The sequence below is a fragment of the Salmo trutta genome, chromosome 31 (assembly GCF_901001165.1).
Source record: "Salmo trutta chromosome 31, fSalTru1.1, whole genome shotgun sequence".
Taxonomy (NCBI): domain Eukaryota; kingdom Metazoa; phylum Chordata; class Actinopteri; order Salmoniformes; family Salmonidae; genus Salmo; species Salmo trutta.
Genome location: NC_042987.1, coordinates 36,000,088 through 36,026,580, shown reverse-complemented (window position 1 = coordinate 36,026,580; position 26,493 = coordinate 36,000,088). Strand labels below are relative to the sequence as shown.

The following is a 26,493-nucleotide window of genomic DNA, read 5'->3' as shown; positions in this document are numbered from 1 at the left end:
CGGGTGCTGGACAAACCAGCAGAGGCATGAGAGCCTGGCGATCCAGCTGAGGCATAGGAGCCTGACAATCCGGCTGAGGCATGAAGGCCTGTTGATCCCGCTGAGGCATGAAGGCCTGTTGATCCGGCTGAGGCATGAAGGCCTGTTGATCCCGCTGAGGCGTGGGAGCTCGATGATCCGGCGGAGGCGTAGCAGCCTGACTAGGCCGGCTGGGCGTAAACACCTGACGATCCGGCTGAGGCCTGACGTGGGATGGGCGTCTTCCGAGCCAACCAGGGCAAGAAACCTCTCAAGCCAGCTAGGGCGTGACAGCCCGACAAGCTGGCTTAAGCAACCCTGGTTCCATCGGTGTCGGGCCCCGGACCCGACATCACCACCAACCGGAACGTCAGCACTCCCCAATGCTTCGTATGATGGCTGCTGCATTCTGTAAGGACCGATGCCGGAGACGAGAAGCAGGTACGGTGACATTTAATTAGAAACAGACAAAGAGCAAGACAGAAACAGGGTCAGCACACGGATACACAATGACAAACAACAATCATTGCTGCAGCGGGGAACTGACAAATATAGGGGAGGTACTAAACAGGTGATTGAGTCCAGGTGAGTCCAATAAAACGCTGATGCGCGTGACAAGGGAAGGCAGGTGTACGTAATGATGGTGGCAGGAGTGCGCAATGCTGGGGAGCCTGGCACGGGGGGAAGACCGGGAGCAGGCGTGACAGCGTTACCTTAGATTGTAAACTGTCATGTTCAAAACATATAGATTCAATGGTTGTAAAGATTGGGAGAGGTCCGCAATAAAGAGATGCTCTGCTTTTTTGACACCACACTCCAAAAAGCAATTACTGCAGGCTATAGTTTTAATCTTGATAATTGTCCAGTCGTGTGGTCCAGTGCTGCAAGGAAAGACCAAGTTAAGCTGCAGCTGGCCCAGAACAGAGCGGCACATGTTTCTCTTCACTGTAATCAAAGAGATGATATAAATACTATGCATGGCAGTCTCTCTTGGTTAAGAGTTGAGGAGAGACTGATTGCATCAATTCTTCTATTTATAAGAAACAAAATCCCAAATTGTTTGCATAGTCAACTTACACACAGCTCTGACACACACACTTATCCCACCAGACATGCCACCAGGGGTCTTTTCAGTCCCCAAATACAGAACAAATTCAAGAAAGCGTACAGTATTATATAGAGCCATTATTGCATGGAACTCCGTTTCATCTCATATTGCTCAAATAAACACCAAACCTGGTTTCAAAAAACAGATAAAGCAACACCTCACGGCACAACGCCTCTCCCCTATTTGACCTAGATAGTTTGTGTGTATGTATTGATATGTAGGCTACTGTACATGTGCCTTTTAAAATAAATGTATGTAGTTCTGTCCTTGGGCTATTCTTGTCTATTAATGTTCTGTATTATGTCATGTTGACCCCAGGAAGAGTAGCTGCTGCTTTTGCAACAGCTAATGTGGATCCTAATAAAATACCTAAAATACCAAAAGAATCCTAGATCAACACTCCTATTCTGAGATGTTTGATACATACATCCCCAAATCTAATATATTTCAACTGCAGAGTATTTCTTTGTGAAATGGTATTATTTTACTCACTACGTGCATGCTATGTGTCATAGAATCCTTTTCAACTAATGCTCTTCTCTTTTGTTTGTTTTGTTTTTGTTCAATTTTCATATCCTACCTTTTCTTTGCGTCTGAATTATAAATTACTTCCTAAAAATGTATCCACCTTTTAAAACCAGTACAATTATGTTGACAAAAATGATTCTTCAAGGGATGAAGTAGCAAAGAACCTGGGGCCAGATTTACTAAGAGGTTGCACCTGTAAAAACGTATCAACCTGTTATTTACAGAGGGGACTAGATCACAGAATGCACCTTTACTTACAATTTACCTTAAAATAGGATCTTTACACTTTGTGTTTTAGTCCCTCTTGGAAACAAAAACAGGTGCAGAGTTTGCACAGGTGAGACAGGTCATTCGTTTAACACATTTGAGAACCATACACTTCCTTAACTGTTTAACTACTTCATTCTAAGTTGAAATGATGGTTCCTGGGACTACTATATACATTTCATTGACACAAATGGCTATGAACTAGCCTGGTCCCAGATCTGTTTGTGCTATCACGTCAACTCCTTGTCATGCCAAATGTCAATGAGTGGCAATGAGTGGCACGACGGCACAAATAGACTTGTAGCCAGGCTAGGAATGAACCCTCCCGTAACATTCTCTAACAGAAGTGGTGAAACAATGATAGAACAATGTTCTCATTAGTGGGGACAAAGATAACACAAACAATAGTCTGCATTGAAACCTGCAGTAGTAGACTAGTTTAGTACTTCTAGTTCAGTCAGTCGTGCGTCAATGTTTCATAGAAATCACTTGATTTAGCTAGTTTACTTGTTTTTCCAAGTTGCTGCAATAAGTTTTCCTGTCACGTGGAGAAATAAAAAATGGTCATCCTGAAACTTAAAAAAAGTAAGAATATGAAACAGTGTAACTTCCAAGGCATCTGTATAAGGCACCGTTTAAACCATTCAGCTTTAGTATAACTCATCTTGTCTGATATAGACAGGGATGACTTTAGTACCTATACAGATCTAGGATCTTAATTTGAGCCAGTTTGCCACAGCAGGAAAATTATCCTGCAGCAACAGGAAATGTGAATTATTATGCTGATTGTAATTCAAGGATATTTTTTATAAGGATTGATACGTTATACGTTTGGGCAAAAAAAGTCTGACATTTTAACCTTGAATGCACTTAAAGTTAGCATTTCCTGCTGTGCTAGAAAATGATCATAAACAAAAGAATAATCAAATGAAGATCCTACATCTGTACTGCTTTCCCTATCTGGGCCTACCTGCTTAAAATCGATTATATGACAATCAGAATTACATGCTGATTTAGCTTTGAAGGAGGTTGTTGTAGTTCACTTAAACTTCTTTAAAGGGTATCTTCACCATTTAAGACATTAGTCCCTTTTACCAGTCACCTATGAAGTCTCAAACTGACACTATGGTACTATGCTAGTAATCAGAATCCTTCAGTCATCATCCGACTCTTGTTGTTTAAGTATAATTACAAGTGTAATAAGTTAACTTCTTAAAGAACGCTGTATGGGACAGGCAGTGACAGTGCCTTCTCTATTCGGAAGATCCCTGTATGCATGCTGCTTTTGGCCCAACTGCCCCAGAGGAATCAACTGTGCTTAATGGAGTTTCTAATAGCAGTTGAACTGAAACGACTTGAGGGACGGTGTTGCCATCGTCTCCACGAGATCATGATGAGGAATATTAATAGTCATTGAAGAAGGAAGTGAGTTGTATCGCTGCAGAGATCAGCGGTGCAGTGTGTTGTGGGATGAGGGGCCTGCAGGACTTGACAAGGGTCTCAAGCCTAACTGTGTGAACTGATAAAGGCAAGGGAATCTACTGGCAGCGTTCACTAACAGATACTATGAATATGTATGCTGAAATGTAAATATTGAGTAAAATCAGAGGAATCTACTCCCAGCATAACAGAGCTCAAGACTACCATTATGTATGCTGTCCATGACGCTGGAAAGCAGGCGTACATAGACAGACAGGAGTTGTTGTCCAGCGTCCTGAAACGTATTACTTTGCTGAGGGACCTAATATGGACATTCCAGGTTGCGTAAGTATATGACATCAAGCCGTTTAATTGCCTATTGGCTGTCCTGCTTAATATGCAGCGTTGTAAATGACCCATTCTTAAAATAGCATATCCTAATACTTCTATGAATGCTGGCTATCTCACATAAATCCACTGAACAAGACCTGTCTGTGGTGTGTGTTAGCTTGTATGAGGACTTAAAACACAAATACTTGGATCTTTCTACAGTATTGCGGGGAGGACGAGTCTCGCGTCACTGCGCTGCGCTTCAGCGGGCAAGAGACAAAACTCGGGACAGAGGCAAGTGTAAGGGGAGCCTGTTATACCGCAGACTCGGAAGATGTTACTCACACACTCGGCTGGCCAATGAAATTGTTTCCCCCCTCTTTTTCATTATAGCCCAAGAGAGAAAGCATGCAAGGCTAGAGGCTATGTCTCACCGGCGGTGATTGTGGTCGGCTTCGATCGTTCTCCACAGAAACACTGCAGCATATGCGCTCCTTTCTGAAGGAATGGCCTCAGAATCCTCATTGATTTGGGTTGGTGGGAACCTTCCTCAATCCAAGCAATCCGGACAGCTATCACAACACTGGGTCAGGTAGCATAGCGTATAGCCACCTTCACTAAGAGCAGCTGCTCTCTAGGTTCACAAGCCTCAAAACGCCAGAAGGGCACAGTGTCCAGGACAAATTACGCTAAAACGAGGCATCTTGACTGTGTTTTCCTCTCCTCTTCTCATCCACCGACAATCATTTGTCTTTAAAACACTCTGTCTTCCAAGGCTAGGCTACGCAAGGACGTTAGGATGTGCTCCTAATTTGTACAGTCCCTGTCTTTACTAAGGGACGTAATATCAGGGAGGGGGAGAGAGATGGGGGGGGAAGAGGGAGAGAGAGAGAGAGAACAGTGCGAGCAGCTTGCACGGAAAGTTTAACTGCAGGGGTAAGTGGCGGGACGGCCAGGGATGAGGTAATGCAGTATACCGTGCTGTTTGTCCAGGCGACACAATGAGAGCGACGCGGCACGGTATGTTGGGATTAAAAGGCCGATGTTCCGCTATCTATAGGGGACCGGAGGACAACGTATAGCCCACGTCGGATGCTGCCGACAGTTTAAAGATAACCAAATGCACCAACATGTCATGATGAAAGAGTAGCCTAAATAAACTCTTAGACAACAATACCATGCGGGTGTCAAGTCCTAGTAGATAGTAAACTCAGCCTACATCAACTGTTAGTTTACTGTGCATCGGCATATCAGTGGTCACAGTCTGATGATGATGTAGGCAACCTAGACACCTCAGTAGTAAGACCATTTTTGTCCAGGACTAATTTTTGTCATTTCTTGCAGTACCTATAGGTACCAGTGTGCTACCTACCAATTCTGTTGAGCTCCTAGTCTTTAGGTGAACAAAGACAGACATACAGGTTCGATGACTCAATATCAAATGACAAGTAATATAATGATATATGATATGACACATTAAACATCACTGTCTCTTCAAGGACATGCCCCCAACAAGTGCTTAATTGAAGCAGTAAGGTGTGCCACTGACAGGTCAGCAAGACCTTCTCTATTTTAATTAACCAAACAAACAAACAAATTGCAGAAACTTTAGGGGAAACAGCAGAGCAAGCTGTTTGTTGTTGTGAATTTACTCACTTTACAAAATAATTGAGAAACAACAGACAATTTGTCACTACAACTTGACACATTGCACTTTGACCTTTCCATATCCACAGTGTGCAAAATCAACGAAATATACAAATAAATCACGTCCAAGCAGTCTTATAGCCAAAGGGGGGGTTCAGTTCACTCCTGATAAGTGCTGGTGGGACACTCCCCTGAGAGGCTATATAAGTGCCTGACACCTTTTCCTATGCAAGGCTCGGATGAAGGCGATTACGGCGAAACGTAAGCTTGTTTATATGTCCAGTCATTAAATACTTCGATCAATGCAGATAAAGAGTGATCCTTCTTTTTTTTATGATTGTTTTTTTTGGATAGTCACCCGTTTGTAGTGTCCAGGGGTAAGGAAGGTTTTGGGGGGATTTTCAAGCTCCTCAGTCAAGCACCTGGTGCCCTTTTATGTTCAAGCTGGGCTGAAGCGTATCTCAGTACACTTTCTTTTCAAGTGCACATTAGATAAGTGCAAACTCTGGTTAAAGCGTAAACTAACCGTTCCCTATTTTCTTTAATATACATATATATAGTATATCACATAATTTCAGCATTTCCACATTTAGGTGTAAATGCGATACATTTGGCCCCCCTCTCTTCCTGGGGTCCAAACACATGAAGGCACTTACATGACATATAAAACAAAAGATAAAACAACACATCATATAACATTATTATACCGCTACATGTCTACAACACAAAATGTTCAATACCATGATGGATCGATACAGAGCGAAATATTTGGGGTGTGTGATTGTGCAACGCAGTCCTCCGGGTCCAAAACCACTGCATTGTAGGGCTCTGTCCCAAGTGGAACACTACTCCCTATATAGTGCACTACTTTGGACCAGAGCTCTATGGAACACTATTCCCTATATAGTGCACTACTTTTTAACCAGAGCCCTATAGAACCCTATTCCCTATATAGTGCACTACTTTGGACCAGAGCCCTATGGAACCCTATTCCCTATAGAGTGCACTACTTTGGACCAGAGCTCTATGGAACCCTATTCCCTATATAGTGCACTACTTTTTAACCAGAGCCCTATAGAACCCTATTCCCTATAGAGTGCACTACTTTGGACCAGAGCTCTATGGAACCCTATTCCCTATAGAGTGCACTACTTTGGACCAGAGCTCTATGGAACCCTATTCCCTATATAGTGCACTACTTTGGACCAGAGCCCTATGGAACCCTATTCCCTATATAGTGCACTACTTTGGACCAGAGCTCTATGGAACCCTATTCCCTATATAGTGCACTACTTTGGACCAGAGTCCTATGGAACCCTATTCCCTATATAGTGCACTACTTTGTACCAGAGCCCTATGGAACCCTATTCCCTATATAGTGCACTATTTTGGACCAGAGCCCTATGGAACCCTATTCCCTATATAGTGCACTACTTTGGACCAGAGCTCTATGGAACCCTATTCCCTATATAGTGCACTACTTTGGACCAGAGTCCTATGGAACCCTATTCCCTATATAGTGCACTACTTTGGACCAGAGCCCTATGGAACCCTATTCCCTATATAGTGCACTACTTTGGACCAGAGCTCTATGGAACCTTATTCCCTATAGAGTGCACTACTTTGGACCAGAGCTCTATGGAACCCTATTCCCTATATAGTGCACTACTTTGGACCAGAGCTCTATGGAACCCTATTCCCTATATAGTGCACTACTTTGGACCAGAGCCCTATGGAACCCTATTCCCTATATAGTGCACTACTTTGGACCAGAGCCCTATGGAACCCTATTCCCTATATAGTGCACTACTTTGGACCAGAGCTCTATGGAACCCTATTCCCTATATAGTGCACTACTTTGGACCAGAGTCCTATGGAACCCTATTCCCTATATAGTGCACTACTTTGGACCAGAGCCCTATGGAACCCTATTCCCTATATAGTGCACTATTTTGGACCAGAGCCCTATGGAACCCTATTCCCTATATAGTGCACTACTTTGGACCAAAGCCCTATGGAAACCAGGAGTCAGCTGTATATAGTGATCTCAGAAATAAGTGACATTGTGTATTGTTACTGGACCATTGTAACTATTGAGATTATGGTGTGTGGTATATTATGACGAGGCGTAATGATATTCAACGACATCATTGCTTTTGGTGCTTTGCACAGAGGACCCTGCCTGTCCCTTGACAGTGAGTCTAAGTAAGTCTCGCGTTGCTATACCTCCAGAAACACGTGGTTGTCAGGGAAGCCTGGTTCGCGGCCGAGGCTAAGTTTCAGTCAATAATAATGAAGAAAATCAGAATCACACAGTGGATGCTAATCCCCTTTGGGCTACATACTATTGAAACACTAGAAGAGGGGACAAAGCAATGTGAGGGCAATGCTCACGTTGCTCAACAAAATAATCGCAAATACATCACGTTTTACAGTAGAGGGCACTGTTACAGTTCTATGGAGAGGGAGCTGAGAAGAGAATAGGAGATTTTTGAAAAGGGAGGGTGAGAGTCGGTCAAGGATGAGGGGAGAGACAGAGAAAGTAGTTCAAGACATCCACAAAGTTCCTTTATTTAACTAAATCTGTAGCTGATACAAGATGGCCACCGATGTTGAACAGTTGTGCCCGCTTCAATGTTTTACGTGTTTTTATTTAACCTTTTATTTCACCAGGCAAGTGGGTTAAGAACAAATTATTATTTACAATGACGGCCTACCCCGGCCAAACCCGGACGACGCTGGGCCAATTGTGCGTCGCCCTATGGGACTCCCAATCACGGCCGGTTGTGATACAGCCTGGATTCGAACCAGGGTGTCTGTAGTGAAGCCTCTAGCACTGAGAGGCAGTGCCTTAGACCGCTGCGCCACTCGGGAGCAAGGGTCCCTGCCAAGATATATGCCATCATCTATTGATAAATTGTTGCGCAAAGGCACATTTTCTTTCGTAAGTGGTTGTGCAATGAGCCAAGGCTGTAGTCAAAAGGGATTTTCACACTACTGAGCCAAACCAGGCCAGACCAAGCTATCGGGCTGGCTTGGTTCCGCATTAACCGTAGTTGCTGGAAGTGTGGTGGAAAGCAAGTATCTAGGACAGCACAGTTTTGGTTCAGGTGGTCGACACAACACTGTGAAGAGGACACAGAAGAGGACACAACACTGTGAAGGGGACACAGAAGAGGACACAACACTGTGAAGAGGACACAGAAGAGGACACAAAACTGTGAAGGGGACACAACACTGAAGTGGACACAACACTGTGAAGAGGACACAACACTGTGAAGAGGACACAGAAGAGGACACAACACTGTGAAGAGGACACAACACTGTGAAGGGGACACAACACTGTGAAGAGGACACAACTCTGTGAAGAGGACACAGAAGAGGACACAACACTGTGAAGAGGACACAACATTGTGAAGAGGACACAGAAGAGGACACAACACTGTGAAGAGGACACAGAAGAGGACACAACACTGTGAAGAGGACACAACACTGTGAAGGGGACACAGAAGAGGACACAACACTGTGAAGGGGACACAACACTGTGAAGGGGACACAGTGTTCAACATCGGAGGCCATCAAGAGAAGAAAATGCTCTCATATCAGCTACAGATTTAGTAAACAGATATTTGTAAACCATTGATCCATCTAGAACTACCAGAAAGACTAACAAGCTGGAGCGTTCAATAACGTGTGTCACATACTAGGCTACACAGTAATGTTATCCAAGCTCAGAGACACAGAGAGAACAGGGACTGGTATAACTGTAGTCATGCTTATGAGTTTACTGCTGCTCTTTCATTATTTGTAACTTATTTCTTCTTTTTTTAGGTATTTTTCTTAAAACTGCATTGTTGGTTAAGGGCTTGTAAGTAAGTAAGCATTTCACTGTAAGGTCTACACCTGTTGTATTCACGCATGTGACAAATAAAATATAATTTCATTTGATTTAACTGTGTTAGTGTGCTGTTTGGATAGCCCTGAAGCAAACTTGGGCGTTGATTGAATTAGGAATGTGTATTGGAGGGTTTAGGGCTTGGTTGAGGATAGAGAGACAATAGAGAGAAAAAGAGAGTAGAGGGATGGAGGAGGGAGGGAGAGGGTTAAGAAAAAGGAGAGAGGGGAAGAGAGCAGAAAACAATGACTCACGCTTTGATCACACCGACAGTGTCATTGCATTTTGGTACACCAGATTTACATTCATTTCCAATGAAATGCTGCGTTTGTCTTGCAGCATAGCGTTGCAGAGGCAGTTGCTGTGCGTTCTGTGTAGTGCATAGGATGGATGTATTGAACGTATGCATCAAACTGTATGTGTAGACGGTTTGACAGATACGGTAACAGAAGGTGAATGTTGAACTTTTGTTGCACACATCCAGATGATGCTGCGTACCATTTTGCGCAATGACGCTGTCGGTGTGTTGGAAGCATAAGGGGGGGAGAGAAAGTGAAGGAGGAAAAGCAGGGGGAGGCAGTGGCAGTGGTCCCAGAGACAGAGCCATTTCAGTCATCTTATCCTGCTGCAGAGCCATCCTCTCAATCAGAGGAGCGAGAGAGAGAGAGAGAGAGAGAGAGAGAGAGAGAGGATGATTTACAGAGAGAAAGGGAAATAGATTGATTATGCAGGATGGGGTCAATCTGGTTTATTTTATAGTCTTATTTCTGGAATTCAATTCATAATGAAATTGTGTGGTAGCAATGGACAATTTTAAGAATTTACTTCAAATAATTTAACCCTGTTGGTAACATGCCAATTGGAATGTAGTGGTCCTTATTTTAATGAAGCCAAATCAGGGAATTTACCATATCATTTTTTTGGTCCCAATTTCAATCTTGTATCAATTGCTGCAACCGATCAGTGCCGGTTGTGACACAGCCTGGGTCAAACACGGGTCTGTAGTGACGCCTCAAGCACTGTGATGTGCCTTAGACTGTTGCACCACTCGGGGGGCCGGCAATTTACCATTTTAAGAAGTAATATGTTTCAGGACCCTCCCTGGACAGCAACTCAGTTCATTCTTGGAATGTTCATGTTTCAGCACCATGGACAGCAAACATTTTGGTAGTCATGATTTATTAGTAAATACTAAATAGCTAGAGAACTGTGAAATAATGATTAAAAGGTCCAGTTTGTAATTTAAAAAGACTGACTTTACCACCTTGTTTTGATAAACTTAGGGATGGGGCTGGTGGAAATGCAGACACACATCTTTTTTAATATATGACTCTGGGTTAATGTAACCATTCTCAAATTAATATACAGGATACTAACAGTGAGATAGTTTAAAACATATTTTGAGGCTTTACATTATACACTCAAATTACAACAAAACATAAAACAACGGAGCAATACAACCTTCGATTTTGAGTTATGATAGAGTAAGACAGTTAGGTATTTCTAAGTTATAATTCTTCAAGAATCCATATATAATTATCTGAACATTGAACAGCAAGAAATCTCACAGATTGAGCCCTTAGGTGGAGGTGACAATAAAAGGTGACCAAAAGGTCATTCTGGTAAGATGGCATAGACTCTGAACAATATTCAGAGAGTAGGGGGGTGTACACCAATGATGTTGTTGGTTTTTACAGTATAAACGGTACAGGAATATTCTCTGATAACCCATATGGAAATGATTTATACAAATGTTATCTGAGTCAATCTTCATATAAGTCAATCTTATATGATTATGGCCTACTTCCTATAAGAAAACACACAAAACATGATTCTTATACAATTCCTGTGTTTCACACATGTGACATACAGTGAGGGAAAAAAGTATTTGATCCCCTGCTGATTTTGTACGTTTGCCACTGACAAAGAAATGATCAGTCTATAATTTTAATGGTAGGTTTATTTGAACAGTGAGAGACAGAATAACAACAAAAAAATCCAGAAAAACGCATGTCAAAAATGTTGTAAAATGATTTGCATTTTAATGAGGGAAATAAGTATTTGACCCCTCTGCAAAACATGACTTAGTACTTGGTGGCAAAACCCTTGTTGGCAATCACAGAGGTCAGACGTTTCTTGTAGTTGGCCACCAGGTTTGCACACATCTCAGGAGGGATTTTGTCCCTCTCCTCTTTGCAGATCTTCTCCAAGTCATTAAGGTTTCGAGGCTGACGTTTAGCAACTCGAACCTTCAGCTCCCTCCACAGATTTTCTATGGGATTAAGGTCTGGGGACTGGCTAGGCCACTCAGGACCTTAATGTGCTTCTTCTTGAGCCACTCCTTTGTTGCCTTGGCCGTGTGTTTTGGGTCATTGTCATGCTGGAATACCCATCCATGACCCATTTTCAATGCCCTGGCTGAGGGAAGGAGGTTCTCACCCAAGATTTGACGGTACATGGCCCCGTCCATCGTCCCTTTGATGCGGTGAAGTTGTCCTGTCCCCTTAGCAGAAAAACACCCCCAAAGCATAATATTTCCTCCATGTTTACCTCCATGTTTGACGGTGGGGATGATGTTCTTGGGGTCATAGGCAGCATTCCTCCTCCTCCAAACACGGTGAGTTGAGTTGATGCCAAAGAGCTCCATTTTGGTCTCATCTGACCACAACACTTTCACCCAGTTGACCTCTGAATCATTCAGATGTTCATTGGCAAACTTCAGACGGGCATGTATATGTGCTTTCTTGAGCAGGGGGACCTTGCGGGCGCTGCAGGATTTCAGTCCTTCACGGCGTAGTGTTACCAATTGTTTTCTTGGTGACTATGGTCCCAGCTGCCTTGAGATCATTGACAAGATCCTCCCGTGTAGTTCTGGGCTGATTCCTCACCATCCTCATGATCATTGCAACTCCACGAGGTGAGATCTTGCATGGAGCCCCAGCCCGAGGGAGATTGACAGTTCTTTTGTGTTTCTTCCATTTGCGAATAATCGCACCAACTGTTGTCACCTTCTCACCAAGCTGCTTGGCGATGGTCTTGTAGCCCATTCCAGCCTTGTGTAGGTCTACAATCTTGTCCCTGACATCCTTGGAGAGCTCTTTGGTCTTGGCCATGGTGGAGAGTTTGGAATCTGATTGATTGATTGCTTCTGCGGACAGGTGTCTTTTATACAGGTAACAAACTGAGATTAGGAGCATTCCCTTTAAGAGTGTGCTCCTAATCTCAGCTCGTTACCTGTATAAAAGACACCTGGGAGCCAGAAATCTTTCTGATTGAGAGGGGGTCAAATACTTATTTCCCTCATTAAAATGCAAATCAATTTATAACATTTTTGACATGCGTTTTTCTGACTTTTTTTGTTTTTATTCTGTCTCTCACTGTTCAAATAAACCTACCATTAAAATTATAGAATGATAATTTCTTTGTCAGTGGGCAAACGTACAAAATCAGCAGGGGATCAAATACTGTTTTCCCTCACTGTAATATGTCAAACATATGGTTCTTATATTATGCCAGTGTGTGATTGTGGTCTTATAACGCACATATATAAGACACATATCACGTATATATTACTTTGATGTTTCAGGAGTAGGCCTGCCCATATAAGAATCCTTATATGATCCATATAGACCCTTTTCCATATGGGAATATACCAACGCTTCCTGCTTGCCTCTTCCCAATTATGCAATTCCCAATCCATTTTAAAGGGAAATATCACAACGACAATGACTCCAGATATGTAGACCTCAGACACTGCATGTAGGTGTTGGTGTAGATACCTAGAGAAGTAGTTAACAGTATATCTTCCATTTGAGCCTAGTCAGTATTGGCTGTGATTCTGCTGTTGCCAGGCACTTGGCCTGACCCCTCTCTTATTTCCCCTCGTTGCATCAACAGAAGCGAGGTTAAAATGTTCACCTTGTAAGGTGATAGGAGCTTAAAACCAGACAGTAATGGGAACTGTACAGTTAGTTATAAGTCGTATAAAGTCAATAATGTACAGTAATCATAAACATCAGTTGACATTCCTCATGACAATAATAAAACGTGTCATTATCCATTTATGCGGATATAGAATAAACAATAATAATTACTGGAACATGCCATATCATAGTGCTGCAGCTTGTCAACAACAACAAGGTCACTGTTGATCAGGGACGGACTGGGAAAAGAAATCGGCCTGGGTATTTCTAACACACCGGCCCATTGTTTTCCTTGAGACACCCATTATTAGCCAAATAATGATCATTCTGCGCTAAAACCCCAATTTACCAAGGCCCACTAGGCAAAAAAATGGACCAACCCATCTGGCATTTGCCAGAAATGCCCGATGGCCAATCCGTCTCTGCTGTTGTTAGATTACACACTTCTGCATGCATCATCCTTTTTATGGCAAGTTGTTGTGATCCAAACTATTCAACTACAGATAACGGAAATCTCATACAAAATTAACACATTCCGTCTGCAATTCTAACATGTTCCATGGCATGTGAAATGCCTTGATAACCTGTTTCCAGTACATTTTTAATGTATTTAGGCACTAAAAACGCACTCCACATATGGAGTGAATTTAGTACCAAAAGTCTGTGAATGTAAACAACATTTTGAGTAGTGAATGGTGGCTTTTCTATGAAAGTAATACGTTGTGAATGTAAAAATAAATACATGGAAATTTGAACGTATTATAAGACTGTTTGACAAACAAATAAACATTATTATCAGTGTAAGCACAAATCATTTCTGTGTGTTTTTTCTTTTTCACATTCAACTTTCACTTGCATGTGTTAGTTTCTCTCTTCAAGTGTGCAGAACTGTATTCCACCCACAGACTTTTGGCACTCATCTTGCATAGAATTCAGCAGGTACCTGCACTCAAACCATAAAAAAAAGAACAAGGAGGCCGAGGTGCAAAAATATTCCAGCACTGAGGATGGAATAGACGACAAAATGTACGCTCTTCCATACGACAAAATGTACGCTCTTCCATACGACAAAATGTACGCTCTTCCATACGACCAAATGTACGCTCTTCCATACGACCAAATGTACGCTCTTCCTTACGACAAAATGTACGCTTTTCCATATGACAAAATGTACGCTCTTCCATACGACACAATGTACGCTCTTCCATATGACAAAATGTACGCTCTTCCATACGACACAATGTACGCTCTTCTGTACGTCAAAATGTACGCTCTTCTAGACGACAAAATGTACGGTCTTTTAAGACAACAAAATGTACGGTCTTTTAGACGACAAAATGTACGGTCTTTTAGACAACAAAATGTACGGTCTTTTAAGACAACAAAACGTACGGTCTTTTAGATGACAAAATGTACGGTCTTTTAAAACAACAAAATGTACGGTCTTTTAAGACAACAAAATGTACGGCCTTTTTTGTTTAGCGCTTTTTGCACTTTACACTGGCACATTTTTCATTCTTACGAGCACGGAATTAAATTATGTACATTTTTTGCATCTCAGCCTCCTTGTTTTTTTCTTCTTTTTATGGTTTGAGTGTGAGTACTTGCTGAACTTTATAGATCTTTTTTTCTCTCACGCACCGGCCACCATTCATTCAAGCCTGAGCCCGTAATACTGCTTGTCTCCTCCTCTTGCATACAAATTAGATTCGTTGTGGTAATTTGGGGATTTGTACAGTTGTAGAACTTACCTCACAGATTACAGAAACATCAACCGCTAAGACCATGCAGCAGCTCCACTTCATCAGCTAGCCACAAGCATTAGACTGCTACACAATTGTGGTGACTTTGTCACAAGATTAAAGGGTCATGATCGTGCTAAAATAAACAACAAGCAAATAGCAGTGGTCAGATATTTCAATACCAGCAGCAGCAGCGAAATCGGAATCCAACATGACAGTGCCCAGCAGCGTTTTCAGGTGAGAAGAGGAGAAGAGGCCTACACAGGAAGAAAGAAGCAAGATGGCTGAAGGGGAAGACTCCCACACAAACACTACGCTAGACTGTAAACAACCCAAACTAGCTCATTATACATTCAGACTTTCTAAGAGTTCTAGTTACTTCAAACTATCTACTGTTCAGCCATTTTTACCTACCTTTTTCAACACAAACATTAGAATTGTAAATAATGTGCAATGAATCTGCAAATAATTTAACTAGACTTCTCCAGTGATGCTTTGAAACATCTACAACAATCTCTCTCTCTCTCTCCACTGCTATCACCAACTTAAAGGCTCAACGTTAGCCTGGTCCCAGGTTTGTGCTGTACAACCAACTTGTTCACTGCCAAACATGGCTCCCCAACCACATCTGTCCTTGTTCTAGAGCTCCTTGTAGGTCTACGATCCTTCCATACTTATAGCCAAAACTCTGGGATTTTTATGAAACGTTTGGCTGTAACAAACTAGTTTGTGGGAGTGCTGATGATCGTGACGCTCACGAGTTAGCGTGCCACTAAGTTAATAATCATGGGCTCTAATAATCATGAATGAATTAGCGTGCCACTAAGTTAATAAACATGGGCCCTAATAAACATGAATGAGTTAGCGTGCCACTAAGTTAATAATCATGGGCCCTAATAATCATGAATGAATTAGCGTGCCACTAAGTTAATAATCATGAATGAATTAGCGTGCCACTAAGTTAATAAACATGGGCCCTAATAAACATGAATGAGTTAGCGTGCCACTAAGTTAATAATCATGGGCCCTAATAATCATGAATGAGTTAGCGTGCCACTAAGTTAATAATCATGAATGAATTAGCGTGCCACTAAGTTAATAATCATGAATGAATTAGCGTGCCACTAAGTTAATAAACATGGGCCCTAATAAACATGAATGAGTTAGCGTGCCACTAAGTTAATAATCATGAATGAATTAGCGTGCCACTAAGTTAATAATCATGAATGAGTTAGCGTGCCACTAAGTTAATAATCATGAATGAATTAGCGTGCCACTAAGTTAATAAACATGGGCCCTAATAAACATGAATGAGTTAGCGTGCCACTAAGTTAATAATAATGAATGAATTACATGGCACTCTGCTGCTGATAGATACATCAGCAGCCCCCAATCCCCTCCAGGCCAAAGCAAACATTGGTTGAGTCAATCTAGTTTATTAAAACTGAATTTATCATGGTGCATCAATATAGCTGATTGGTTGAATTAGCAAAAAGTGATCGACATACACAGTCTTTGTCTCATTGTAACCCAGATTTCAACCACAAATTATACCAATAGGGTTCCAAAGATTGGTTTATTTCTAGTTGAATTTAAGTTTAATGACAACTCAATCAAATATCAACCAAAATTGTATGTTGATCTGGTGTCTTTGCTTGGAGAGTAGATTGAATTTCCTTGGATAAAGGTAGCTCTGGTCCAGTGTGCAGCTGGGCTAACACTGAGCTCAGTAAGAGGCACGTAACACCCTGGATCAGAGCTAGAGAAAATAGTAGCAGGTGATCTATGAGCTGAAACAAAAGGATGGGGGAAAAGGAAGCTCCCAGCTGCCTGAAATGTCAATGACTGAGCTATGTCTCGTCAACCTGCTATACACGGCATCTAGAGCTGAAAATCACAAAAGCATGACAGCATATTTCACTAAGTTGCCACGGGAGTACCAAGGTCTGTCTGAAGAAAACAGACGTGCAAGCATGAAGGTTGAGATTGAACGTGCATGAAGTGAGTCTGCAGCCAAAAAGAGAAAATCTGTCTCTGTGTACAGATAATATGACAGATATCACATATCACAGACATCACTACGACTACTTGTCATTTTAAAGTGTTTTTCATGGTTGCAAAGACGAGGGACGCAAATGCCATCGCTTGAAGAACGATCCAACCACATATTTACATAATTAAATTCCCCTAAATAAAGTTAATATGCTGTGTTGTTATATCTGCATATAACGTATTCTACACAGTCACTATTACTGAATCCATTGTAATACATACATCAGTGGTTCCCAACCTTTTTCTGTTACTGTATCCACCTGAATTTTGCTCTGCCCGGAGTACCCCTGAAGTACCCCCTCATTTTACCAGTAGGCCTATGGTCTCATGAGTCTTCTCAAGTAACCCCTGTGGATAGACCAAGTACCCCCTGTGGATAGACCAAGTAACCCCTGTGGATAGACCAAGTAACCCCTGTGGATAGACCAAGTACCCCCTGTGGATAGACCAAGTACCCCCAGGGGTCCTAGTACCCCTGCTTGGGAACCTCTGACATACATTATGTAATCTATTGTGTATTTTCATGAGATGAAAACTGAGTCTGACTGTTACGGTCATACAGTGTAAGGTGAAGTTTCCCCTAGATGCTGATCTTGGGTCAGTTATTGCATTTCCCCCACTAATAGTTACGTTTACGATTGGAGGAGGGGAAGCTGATCCTAGATCTATACCTAGGGGAAACATTACCCCCCCCAAGCATACGATACCAGGAGAAGGGCCTTCCTCCCATCCCAACTCCTAGCCCAACTCAATACATGCAAGTAAAGCTTAACAGGTATTAGTTCAAGCATTGCATTATGAATGCCGTTACATTCCAATGAATTCATTGTGGTTGAGATTGCAGCCGTCAGCACACCATGTTGAAACGATGTCACATGTTTTGGATAGAAGGGGTTGAGAGCATGTGTGTGTCAGCGACAGCATACATGTGTAGGATCTTAATTTGATCACCCTGTTGCAGGAGAACTTTCTTGCAATGCAAGACATTTTAAAGCTTCTGATTTCCACTTTGAAATTACCGACATGATTTTCCCTTATTAAAAAATGTATTAACCCATACAAAAATGTCCATTAATTATAATCCACATAATAATTCACATTTCCTGTTGCTGCAGGGCTATTTTCCTGATTTAGCAAACTGGCTCAAAATAAGATCCTACATCTGTATGAGATTGTCAAACTCTGCAAGTGTGTGAGAGAAAGGAGAATAAGAGTTGAAGACAGCTGGGTAGACATGACATAGAAAGAGGGGACAACTGGTATAGACTTGACATAGAAAGAGGGGACAGTTGGGGTACACATGACATAGAAATAGGGGACAGCTGGTGTAGACATGACATAAAAAGAGGGGACAGTTGGTGTAGACATGACATAGAAAGAGGGGACAGCTGGTGTAGACATGACATAGAAAGAGGGGACAGCTGGAGTAGACATGACATAGAAAGAGGGGACAGCTGGGGTACAAATGACATAGAAAGAGGGGACAGCTGGTGTAGACATGACATAGAAAGAGGGGACAGCTGGGGTAGACATCGAAAGAGGGGACAGCTGGGGTAAACATTACATAGAAAGAGGGGCAGCTGGGATAGACTTGACATAGAAAGAGGGGACAGCTGGTGTAGACATGACATAGAAAGAGGGGACAACTGGGATAGACTTGACATAGAAAGAGGGGACAGCTGGGGTAGACATGACATAGAAAGAAGGGATTTAGAAAGATGGGGAGCGTGAGGTAGGGAGGCAGGATGTGAAATATGAATAGCCACGCATGAGTGTGTTTGAGGAGCTCACAGTCCAGGGTAAAACAGAAAAGATGCCTAGGTCAGCAAAAGGTAAATTAATGCAATGCAGAAGACTGACAGAGAACAGAACATTCCTAATATTGACCTATGGTTGTGTGTGTGTGTGTGTGTGTGTGTGTGTGTGTGTGTGTGTGTGTGTGTGTGTGTGTGTGTGTGTGTGTGTGTGTGTGTGTGTGTGTGTTCGTCCCATAAGACCTGGGTTCAAATACAATTTTAAATCATTTCAAATAACGCTTACCTAGCCCAATTGAACCAGTGGAATAGTTTCACTACTGCACATCTGGCACTACAGGCAGGCTAAAGCAAACACTAGAAGCAGGGGCGCAACTTTCACTTGGGTCCCCCCCACATTCTGAAATTGCATTTTTGTCCCCCCAGTTTTATCATTGGAATGTGATACGCAACGATGTAAAGGAGTGCTTTAGGACCATGCGGATGCCTCAGAGTGGTCGGGTAGGCTGTTTGGAGTGTTTATCCGACCAGATTAATATATATATATATATATATATATATATATATATATATATATATTATATATATATATACACAGTATATATGTTATGTCCCCCCTCACATGTAATCTACATGCAGAGAGTACATGTCATCTACATGCAGTGAGTACATGTCATCTACACGCAGAGTACATGTCATCTACACGCAGAGAGTACATGTAATCTACACGCAGAGTACATGTCATCTACACGCAGAGAGTACATGTAATCTACACGCAGAGTACATGTCATCTACACGCAGAGAGTACATGTAATCTACATGCAGTGAGTACATGATGGTTTAAGTGCCCTCCCCTCAGAACTTTGTAAATCTCTCAATAATCCATCTTTTCATGACTATATTGGCTATGCTACACTATCAACTAATTTACAAGAAAATATTGAAACAAAATGGGATAGTAAAAGTCCTGGGGTTATAAATAAACTCGATTTTAATCGGGTGTTCGGTGCCCTAACCCTTGTCGGGAAATTTGGCAGACTTGGCACTTGTTCCTGCAACAACGATTCCGCCACTGTGCGCATGCTGATGTGATCAGGGAGCTCGAGACACTAGGAACAGCACATTTATCTCGCGCCGGAAAAAAAGTGATCAGCAAGCGCTTTTCCTCTCCTCTTCACATGACGAAGCGCTCAAGGGAGACAGAAATGCATTTATCTTCTGCACAACAGTAACGTGAAATGTCCACATTTAAAACAAATATTTACAAAAAAATATAGAAAACATTTCCACTTTTGACAGAGAATAAACATTTTAAACATATACATTTTTGGTTATGAATGTCGGAGAGCGCAGCGTCACAACATCCACATCTCGTGCGCGATAGCATCACATAGTGAATCATTTACAGGGTGAGTCTGGCCACCGGCTCGCTTGTTCTTTATCATCCCGGTTGCATTGCCCAACAAAGCGCTGCACCAAGAAACTGTCGGGGGTATAATCACTGCCCGCCCAGGACTCACAACTTCTTTGGCCCTTTACGCGGAAAGGCATGCACCATAGCCTAGACTGCGCGCAAAGCACCCTACTGCAATGGACCTAAAAATACAGAAAAGTGGGAGTTGAGGATTTCGACTACCGCAGTCCACCCCACTCACAGAAGCTCCTCGCTTCTAGATCCACTCTCTCTCACACACACACACACACACACACTCTGCAATAGCCTGCATCCACGGCACCTTCGCAGATACACCGAAACAAATAAAAGCACATAAAAGTTTCTTACCGGTGTTTTTATCTTTATCACTCATGTTTCACTGCAAATAAGAGCTGGTCAGTGGGCAAGTTGAAGGTAGTAGTGCTTCGATGTGAATGTGCCTGGTCGGGTTGCGCCTTCCTTCCGACTCTTCAGATGGGGCAGCAGGGACAGCAGCGGAGCGGGATGCTGAGCTGAAGTTAGATCGATAAACAGTTAAGATCTATTAGAAACGCTGTAAACACGGTAGCTATTTTGGCGTGTCTGTGTTGTGCTTCTGTTTAATGACTGAATGGGCGGGGGTTTAGGTGTGAGTGTGTGCGTCTGAGTGAGAGAGAGAGAGAGAGAGAGAGAGAGAGGCAATGAGAAGAGCCGAGCTAGGGTATATTTTGCTGCAGGCTGGAATAGTAGAACCTGCCATAGGATACTGCAGGCTGGAATAGTAGAACCTGCCATAGGATACTGCAGGCTGGAATAGTAGAACCTGCCATAGGATACTGCAGGCTGGAATAGTAGAACCTGCCATAGGATACTGCAGGCTGGAATAGTAGAACCTGCCATAGGATACTGCAGACCGGCCATCTGTCAGAAGCTGTTCCCTCAAGTATATGCGGCAGTTCCTCGGAAGTATTGAGATTTATAAAATAATGAAGATGGATGAGGTTTAAAATACTTATCTCAGAAAGTGGAGTTGTTTAACAATGCCAGCACATGGCAGTAAACTGCATATATGATACCCCCTCCTCCTTTGCGGTGTAGCAACAACCTACACAAAATAATGCATCAATATATGCTAAAAATCCACTTAGTCTGAAATGGTGGTAATCAATGTGCAGTATGGGAGCACATTCAGCGAATTTAATTGATCATACCTTTACCTAGAGGGTTTCAGAAAATGCAAGTCCAACCCTTACAACAACCAAAAAAACATGTAAAATGTGCTGATTCACATGTGAAAATCAATCACATGTGGAAAAAAATCTAATTTGCAGGTTCACTGTGTAAGAAAACAACATGTGAAAATCCCACTTTAACATGTGGAATTGCAATTCCACATGTGAAAGTTTTTCACATATGAAACTGCAAATTAGATTTTTACATATGATTGTTTTTCACATGTCAACTTGCAATTTTACATGTGAAAGTGAACATCTAATTGCAGTTTCACATGTAAGAAAACTCCACATTGTTCAAAGTAAATGTAAACAAACTCTGTATAGTCTAAAAACATTGTTAAAACTATAATTTTGATATCATGGATGGTCAGTCCTTAGCAGTTTAGTCTATGGATTTGAGAGTGGTTGCATTTCTCCAGCCCCATTCCTCAGCTTTTTAACGAAACTGTGGCGGGACTGCACTTTGTTAATGTTTCAATTAGGACTGCTGCTTTAAACACCTCTATTAGAGTTATTATATGGTGCAATTCTCTAGTAAGTGAGTTACTTTTGTGCCATTAAATATCAAGCAAAACTTGTGAAGTCTAGAACAAAATTATTTCATATTGCAATAAAAAGTAATGATAGTAACCACGTTTCCTGCCAGTTTTTATGCGAGTAAAGTCATACTGACTTTTTTAAAATCATGACAGCTGTGATGGAAACAGGAAGTTTCGGTACAATTTTACAAATGCTGACAGATAATTTGTTCGTCATACATGGTGGGATCTTTTTGTGTCGGTGAAATTCATTATGCGAGAAATTGTGTTTGAAATGCATTTATGAGCAAATATTGATATAAAAAGCAGCATATCAAAGTAAACGTGGAGTCACACGATGATACGGTGTGTGGTTCTCCCACTACGACTCGGGAAACCTTACAGTTTATTCGGTTACAGATGAAATAAATGATGAAGAACTTCACAGGGTGGTGAAAGTGCACAGTGATCTCGATGCACCTTTCAATAAATATCGAGGGTCTGATTCTGGTGACCTGATGATCGATGTTAGACGAGTACACATATTGTAGACTAGTCTACGATCACATCCTTTCCGCACTGTATCTGCGAGCACATTTGCTATTTAAAGCAACGGTTTTTGTGACAAAACTATTGGTAGGGTTGAAAAATGCGATGGAAACATGCAAAAAAAAGTATATTTTGTGTGCACGACTTCATCACGCAATGATTTTTATGTGCAACAAGTCAGTTTGGTGGAACACTCCATGATGGGAAAATTCTCTTTTTCTTTATGCATGAACATCTGTTGCTAATTGGATGGAAACCTAGCTACTGAAAACAAAACATAAACCCAAAACAATTGATAACAAAACAATATATTGCAAGGAAATACTTTTTAAATGCAAGAGCTAATGAATTGTAAATGGATGCAACAAAAATCATTTCTGCGAAAAAAATTTCATGATAACGCAATTTACTAAATCTCCTCCCTCTTTCCTACAATTTTCCCTATCTTCGGTTATGTTATCATGGCCTTTGCTTTCGCTGCCTTTTTTTCTTCTTCTAGTTTTGGCTCATTCATTTCAGCAACATAGTACCCTGCATCCCACTTCTGCATGGCTTGCCTCTTACATGGACTTGCTCCACAACATTAAGTAGTCAAACTATAGGTTCACATACTGGCGGAGCAGTGAATGGAAACAGTACAGTTCCAGTGTGAAGAACAGCACTTGCCCAGTCGGCATTTTCTGTAAAAGCTGTTCATCACTGGAACCAACTTCCTGAAAACGTAAAATGTGTGGCTAATGTTTGTGAGCTCATACAATAAGTGAAAAAGTGGTTTAAGGAACAGCAAGATTGTAGCCACTTTTATTAACCTTTTTTGTTTGCTGTTTGTAATATTTAATTGTTTTTGTATTTTCTACTACTTAATTGTTTGTATTTGTTTGTATTTTACTGTATTTTCTTTTTCACAATTATTATTTGTTATTGAAATCATTTTTAACTTGTTTTTTTTGTGTGTGAAAAGTTTGTGATTCTAAATGTTTTTATCTATCTTCCCAGGGACTACAGATGAAAACTAGCCAGCTGGCTAAATGTAGCACATTTACAGAAATGTTAATTCATTTGCATTGTCTCTGTCAAATAAATACATTTATAAATAAACTTTGATGCATGTTGTTCTTTCTCTGCTCAGGATACGTTTACAAAGGTGATGTTTGGGGTCACCATGACCTGCCGGATGCGCAAAATTATCATTATCTGGCTAATAGTTGGGGCCGGTGGTAAAATGGGCTGGTGAATTAGAAACGCCAAAGCCAATTTATGGTCCCAGTCCGCACCTGACCATGACCGAAGGCTTGCTGTGTGGACATAAAACTTATTTTTCTTTTGTTCCAAAATGTTTGCATCACCATGTCTAGCACCCATTGCACCTGTGATAATATATTTTGAAATGTAACCCTGCGAGAGAATGCATAATCATGTTCAGTTTTGCAGTGGTATTTATCTTTATTCAAATGGTCCGAAATGAATACCAAACAATGTAATACATATTTATGCATGTCTTTGATTTGGCTGTTTGTCGACTATGACTTTATAAATCAGTAAAATACATTTTTTCAACTTGAACATGGAAATTGAATAATTACAGTAAGCCAAAAATATCCTAAGGTGATTTATTTCCGTATTCAGCCATTAACTGAGCCCCTTCCTCTGTTGATCTGCATCTCCGTTGCCCTGGATCCTTTCTGTATCCTGTTAGAACACTGTCTTACTACAGTCACCTGCTAGGATCAGGAAGTCTTTAGTTAACCTGGCTCTATGTGATCCATCTTGAATGGCAGGTGATACGTTTATGACAATGTTAGTCAATTAATAGCCTAGCAAAAAGAGAACGTTTTGTCAGAAAGATATCAATATTTGATGAATGAGGATCAATAACATTGCCTCAAGTCTATGGTCTCCATTACTCAACAGTAATATAGCACTGAAATGAACAACTGTTAGCGGATAAATGTACCACACATTTTATCAAAGGACCTCCGTTTAAATGTGTGAACTTTAATCCCTTCTTGACCCCACTTCCCACCCTGAAAGAACATTAGTCTAATGTGTGTGCAGTGATCTCTTCCAGTACACTGTACCGCAGTGGTGTGTTTTACAATTCATCTTTTTCCTTTTACGTAATCCAAATTCTCTGGTCCAAATTGGTTGGATCTACCTTTCCCACCTCTGCCCACTACAGGCTCAACAACAAGACCAGCTTGGGATCCGTTTAAAAAAAACACAACATTTTGAAGGACTTCCGAAGTAGCCATACACATCTACCATCCCTCAAGATCTTTATTTATTCAGTACATGTATTAAAACGAGTCACCACGTGAGGTATTATCTAACCGGCTCATTGATCAAAGTCTGAGAAACCACCTAGTCAGCTCTCTGTTAGGACACTAGGATAACAGATTGTGTTTCCTGATGGTATAAAAATAAGTTTGTTTCCAGACTGCTGAAATAGATGGCCAAATCAAACTCAACAGGGCATCAGTCTTTGGCTACAGACCCCTCATTTTATGTACACTGAACAAAAATATAAACGCATTATGTAATGTGTTGGTCCCATGTTCCATGAGCTGAAATAAAAAAATCCCTGAAATATTCCATACACACAAAAAGCTTTTCTCTCTCAGTAATAAAGCCCTTTTGTGGGGAAAACCTCATTCTGATTGGCTGGTCCTGGCTCCCCCATGGCTGCACTCCTGTCCATAGATCTTTTAAATTGTTGTTCAGTCTATATAAAATAAACATACAAATATATTATTTGCATGAAAGAAATTGGTTTAGTATGTAGATTGGTCCAGGATAATGCAAAAGAGCCTGATCCAAAGCAAAAAAAGTTCAGCAGGATATGGATTAACAATGTCGTATGTTGTAAATAGGTCCAGGTTGGTGCATAGGATTCACATGACGCACATAATGAACTACTAACACAGTGTGTTTCTGGACATCATCACCCGTTACCATAGTAATGGACAAACTCTTGAAAAGGATGGGGAGTTAGAGAAACAGTAGCTGGAACACAGTTGTTCTGGATCTGCCTCTTATGGTCATTGTCACGCCAAACAGACTGGCCTCAAGGTCCTTATTGAACTTGGGTGGTGGGTGGGAGTGTCTGTCAGTCTGGTGGTGGATGGGAGTGTGTCAGTCTGGTGGTGGGTGGGAGTGTGTCAGTCTGGTGGTGGGTGGGAGTGTGTCAGTCTGGTGGTGGGTGGGAGTGTGTCAGTCTGGTGGTGGGTGGGAGTGTGTCAGTCTGGTGGTGGGTGGGAGTGTCTGTCAGTCTGGTGGTGGGTGGGAGTGTGTCAGTCTGGTGGTGGGTGGGAGTGTGTCAATCTGGTGGTGGGTGGGAGTGTGTCAGTCTGGTGGTGGGTGGGAGTGTCTGTCTGGTGGTGGGTGGGAGTGTCTGTCAGTCTGGTGGTGGGTGGGAGTGTCTGTCAGTCTGGTGGTGGGTGGGAGTGTCTGTCAGTCTGGTGGTGGTGGGAGTGTCTGTCAGTCTAGTGGTGGGTGGGAGTGTCTGTCAGTCTGGTGGTGGGTGGGAGTGTCTGTCAGTCTGGTGGTGGGTGGGAGTGTCAGTCTGGTGGTGGGTGGAAGTGTCTGTCAGTCTGGTGGTGGGTGGGAGTGTGTCAGTCTGGTGGTGGGTGGGAGTGTGTCAGTCTGTTGGTGGTGGGAGTCTGTCAGTCTGTTGGTGGGTGGGAGTGTCTGTCAGTCTGGTGGTGGGTGGGAGTGTGTCAGTCTGGTGGTGGGTGGGAGTGTCTGTCAGTCTGGTGGTGGGTGGGACTGTCTGTCAGTCTGGTGGTGGGTGGGAGTGTCTGTCAGTCTGGTGGTGGGTGGGAGTGTCTGTCAGTCTGGTGGTGGGTGGGAGTGTGTCAGTCTGGTGGTGGGTGGGAGTGTCTGTCAGTCTGGTGGTGGGTGGGAGTGTCTGTCAGTCTGGTGGTGGGAGTGTGTCAGTCTGGTGGTGGGTGGGAGTGTCTGTCTGGTGGTGGGTGGGAGTGTCTGTCAGTCTGGTGGTGGTGGGAGTGTGTCAGTCTGGTGGTGGGTGGGAGTGTCTGTCAGTCTGGTTGTGGGTGGGAGTGTGTCAGTCTGGTGGTGGGTGGGAGTGTGTCAGT

The 26,493-nt window shown here is 42.2% G+C and overlaps 1 protein-coding gene across 3 annotated transcripts in view; it reads right to left on the bottom strand.

The window, feature by feature from the left end:
- The window catches only part of LOC115170123 (fibroblast growth factor 12), a 96,340-nt gene that overhangs the window by 52,256 nt on the left and 17,591 nt on the right, over nt 1–26,493 (bottom strand). The window contains exon 2 of one of the 3 annotated variants that reach the window (XM_029726437.1): nt 20,467–20,630. In XM_029726437.1, the coding sequence (XP_029582297.1) occupies nt 20,467–20,491 (25 nt within the window). In that variant the 5' untranslated portion in view covers nt 20,492–20,630. Of the gene's footprint in view, nt 1–4,104; nt 4,558–20,466; nt 21,425–26,493 lie in introns of those variants that run through there. The other 2 variants (XM_029726438.1, XM_029726436.1) reach the window with 2 other exon arrangements.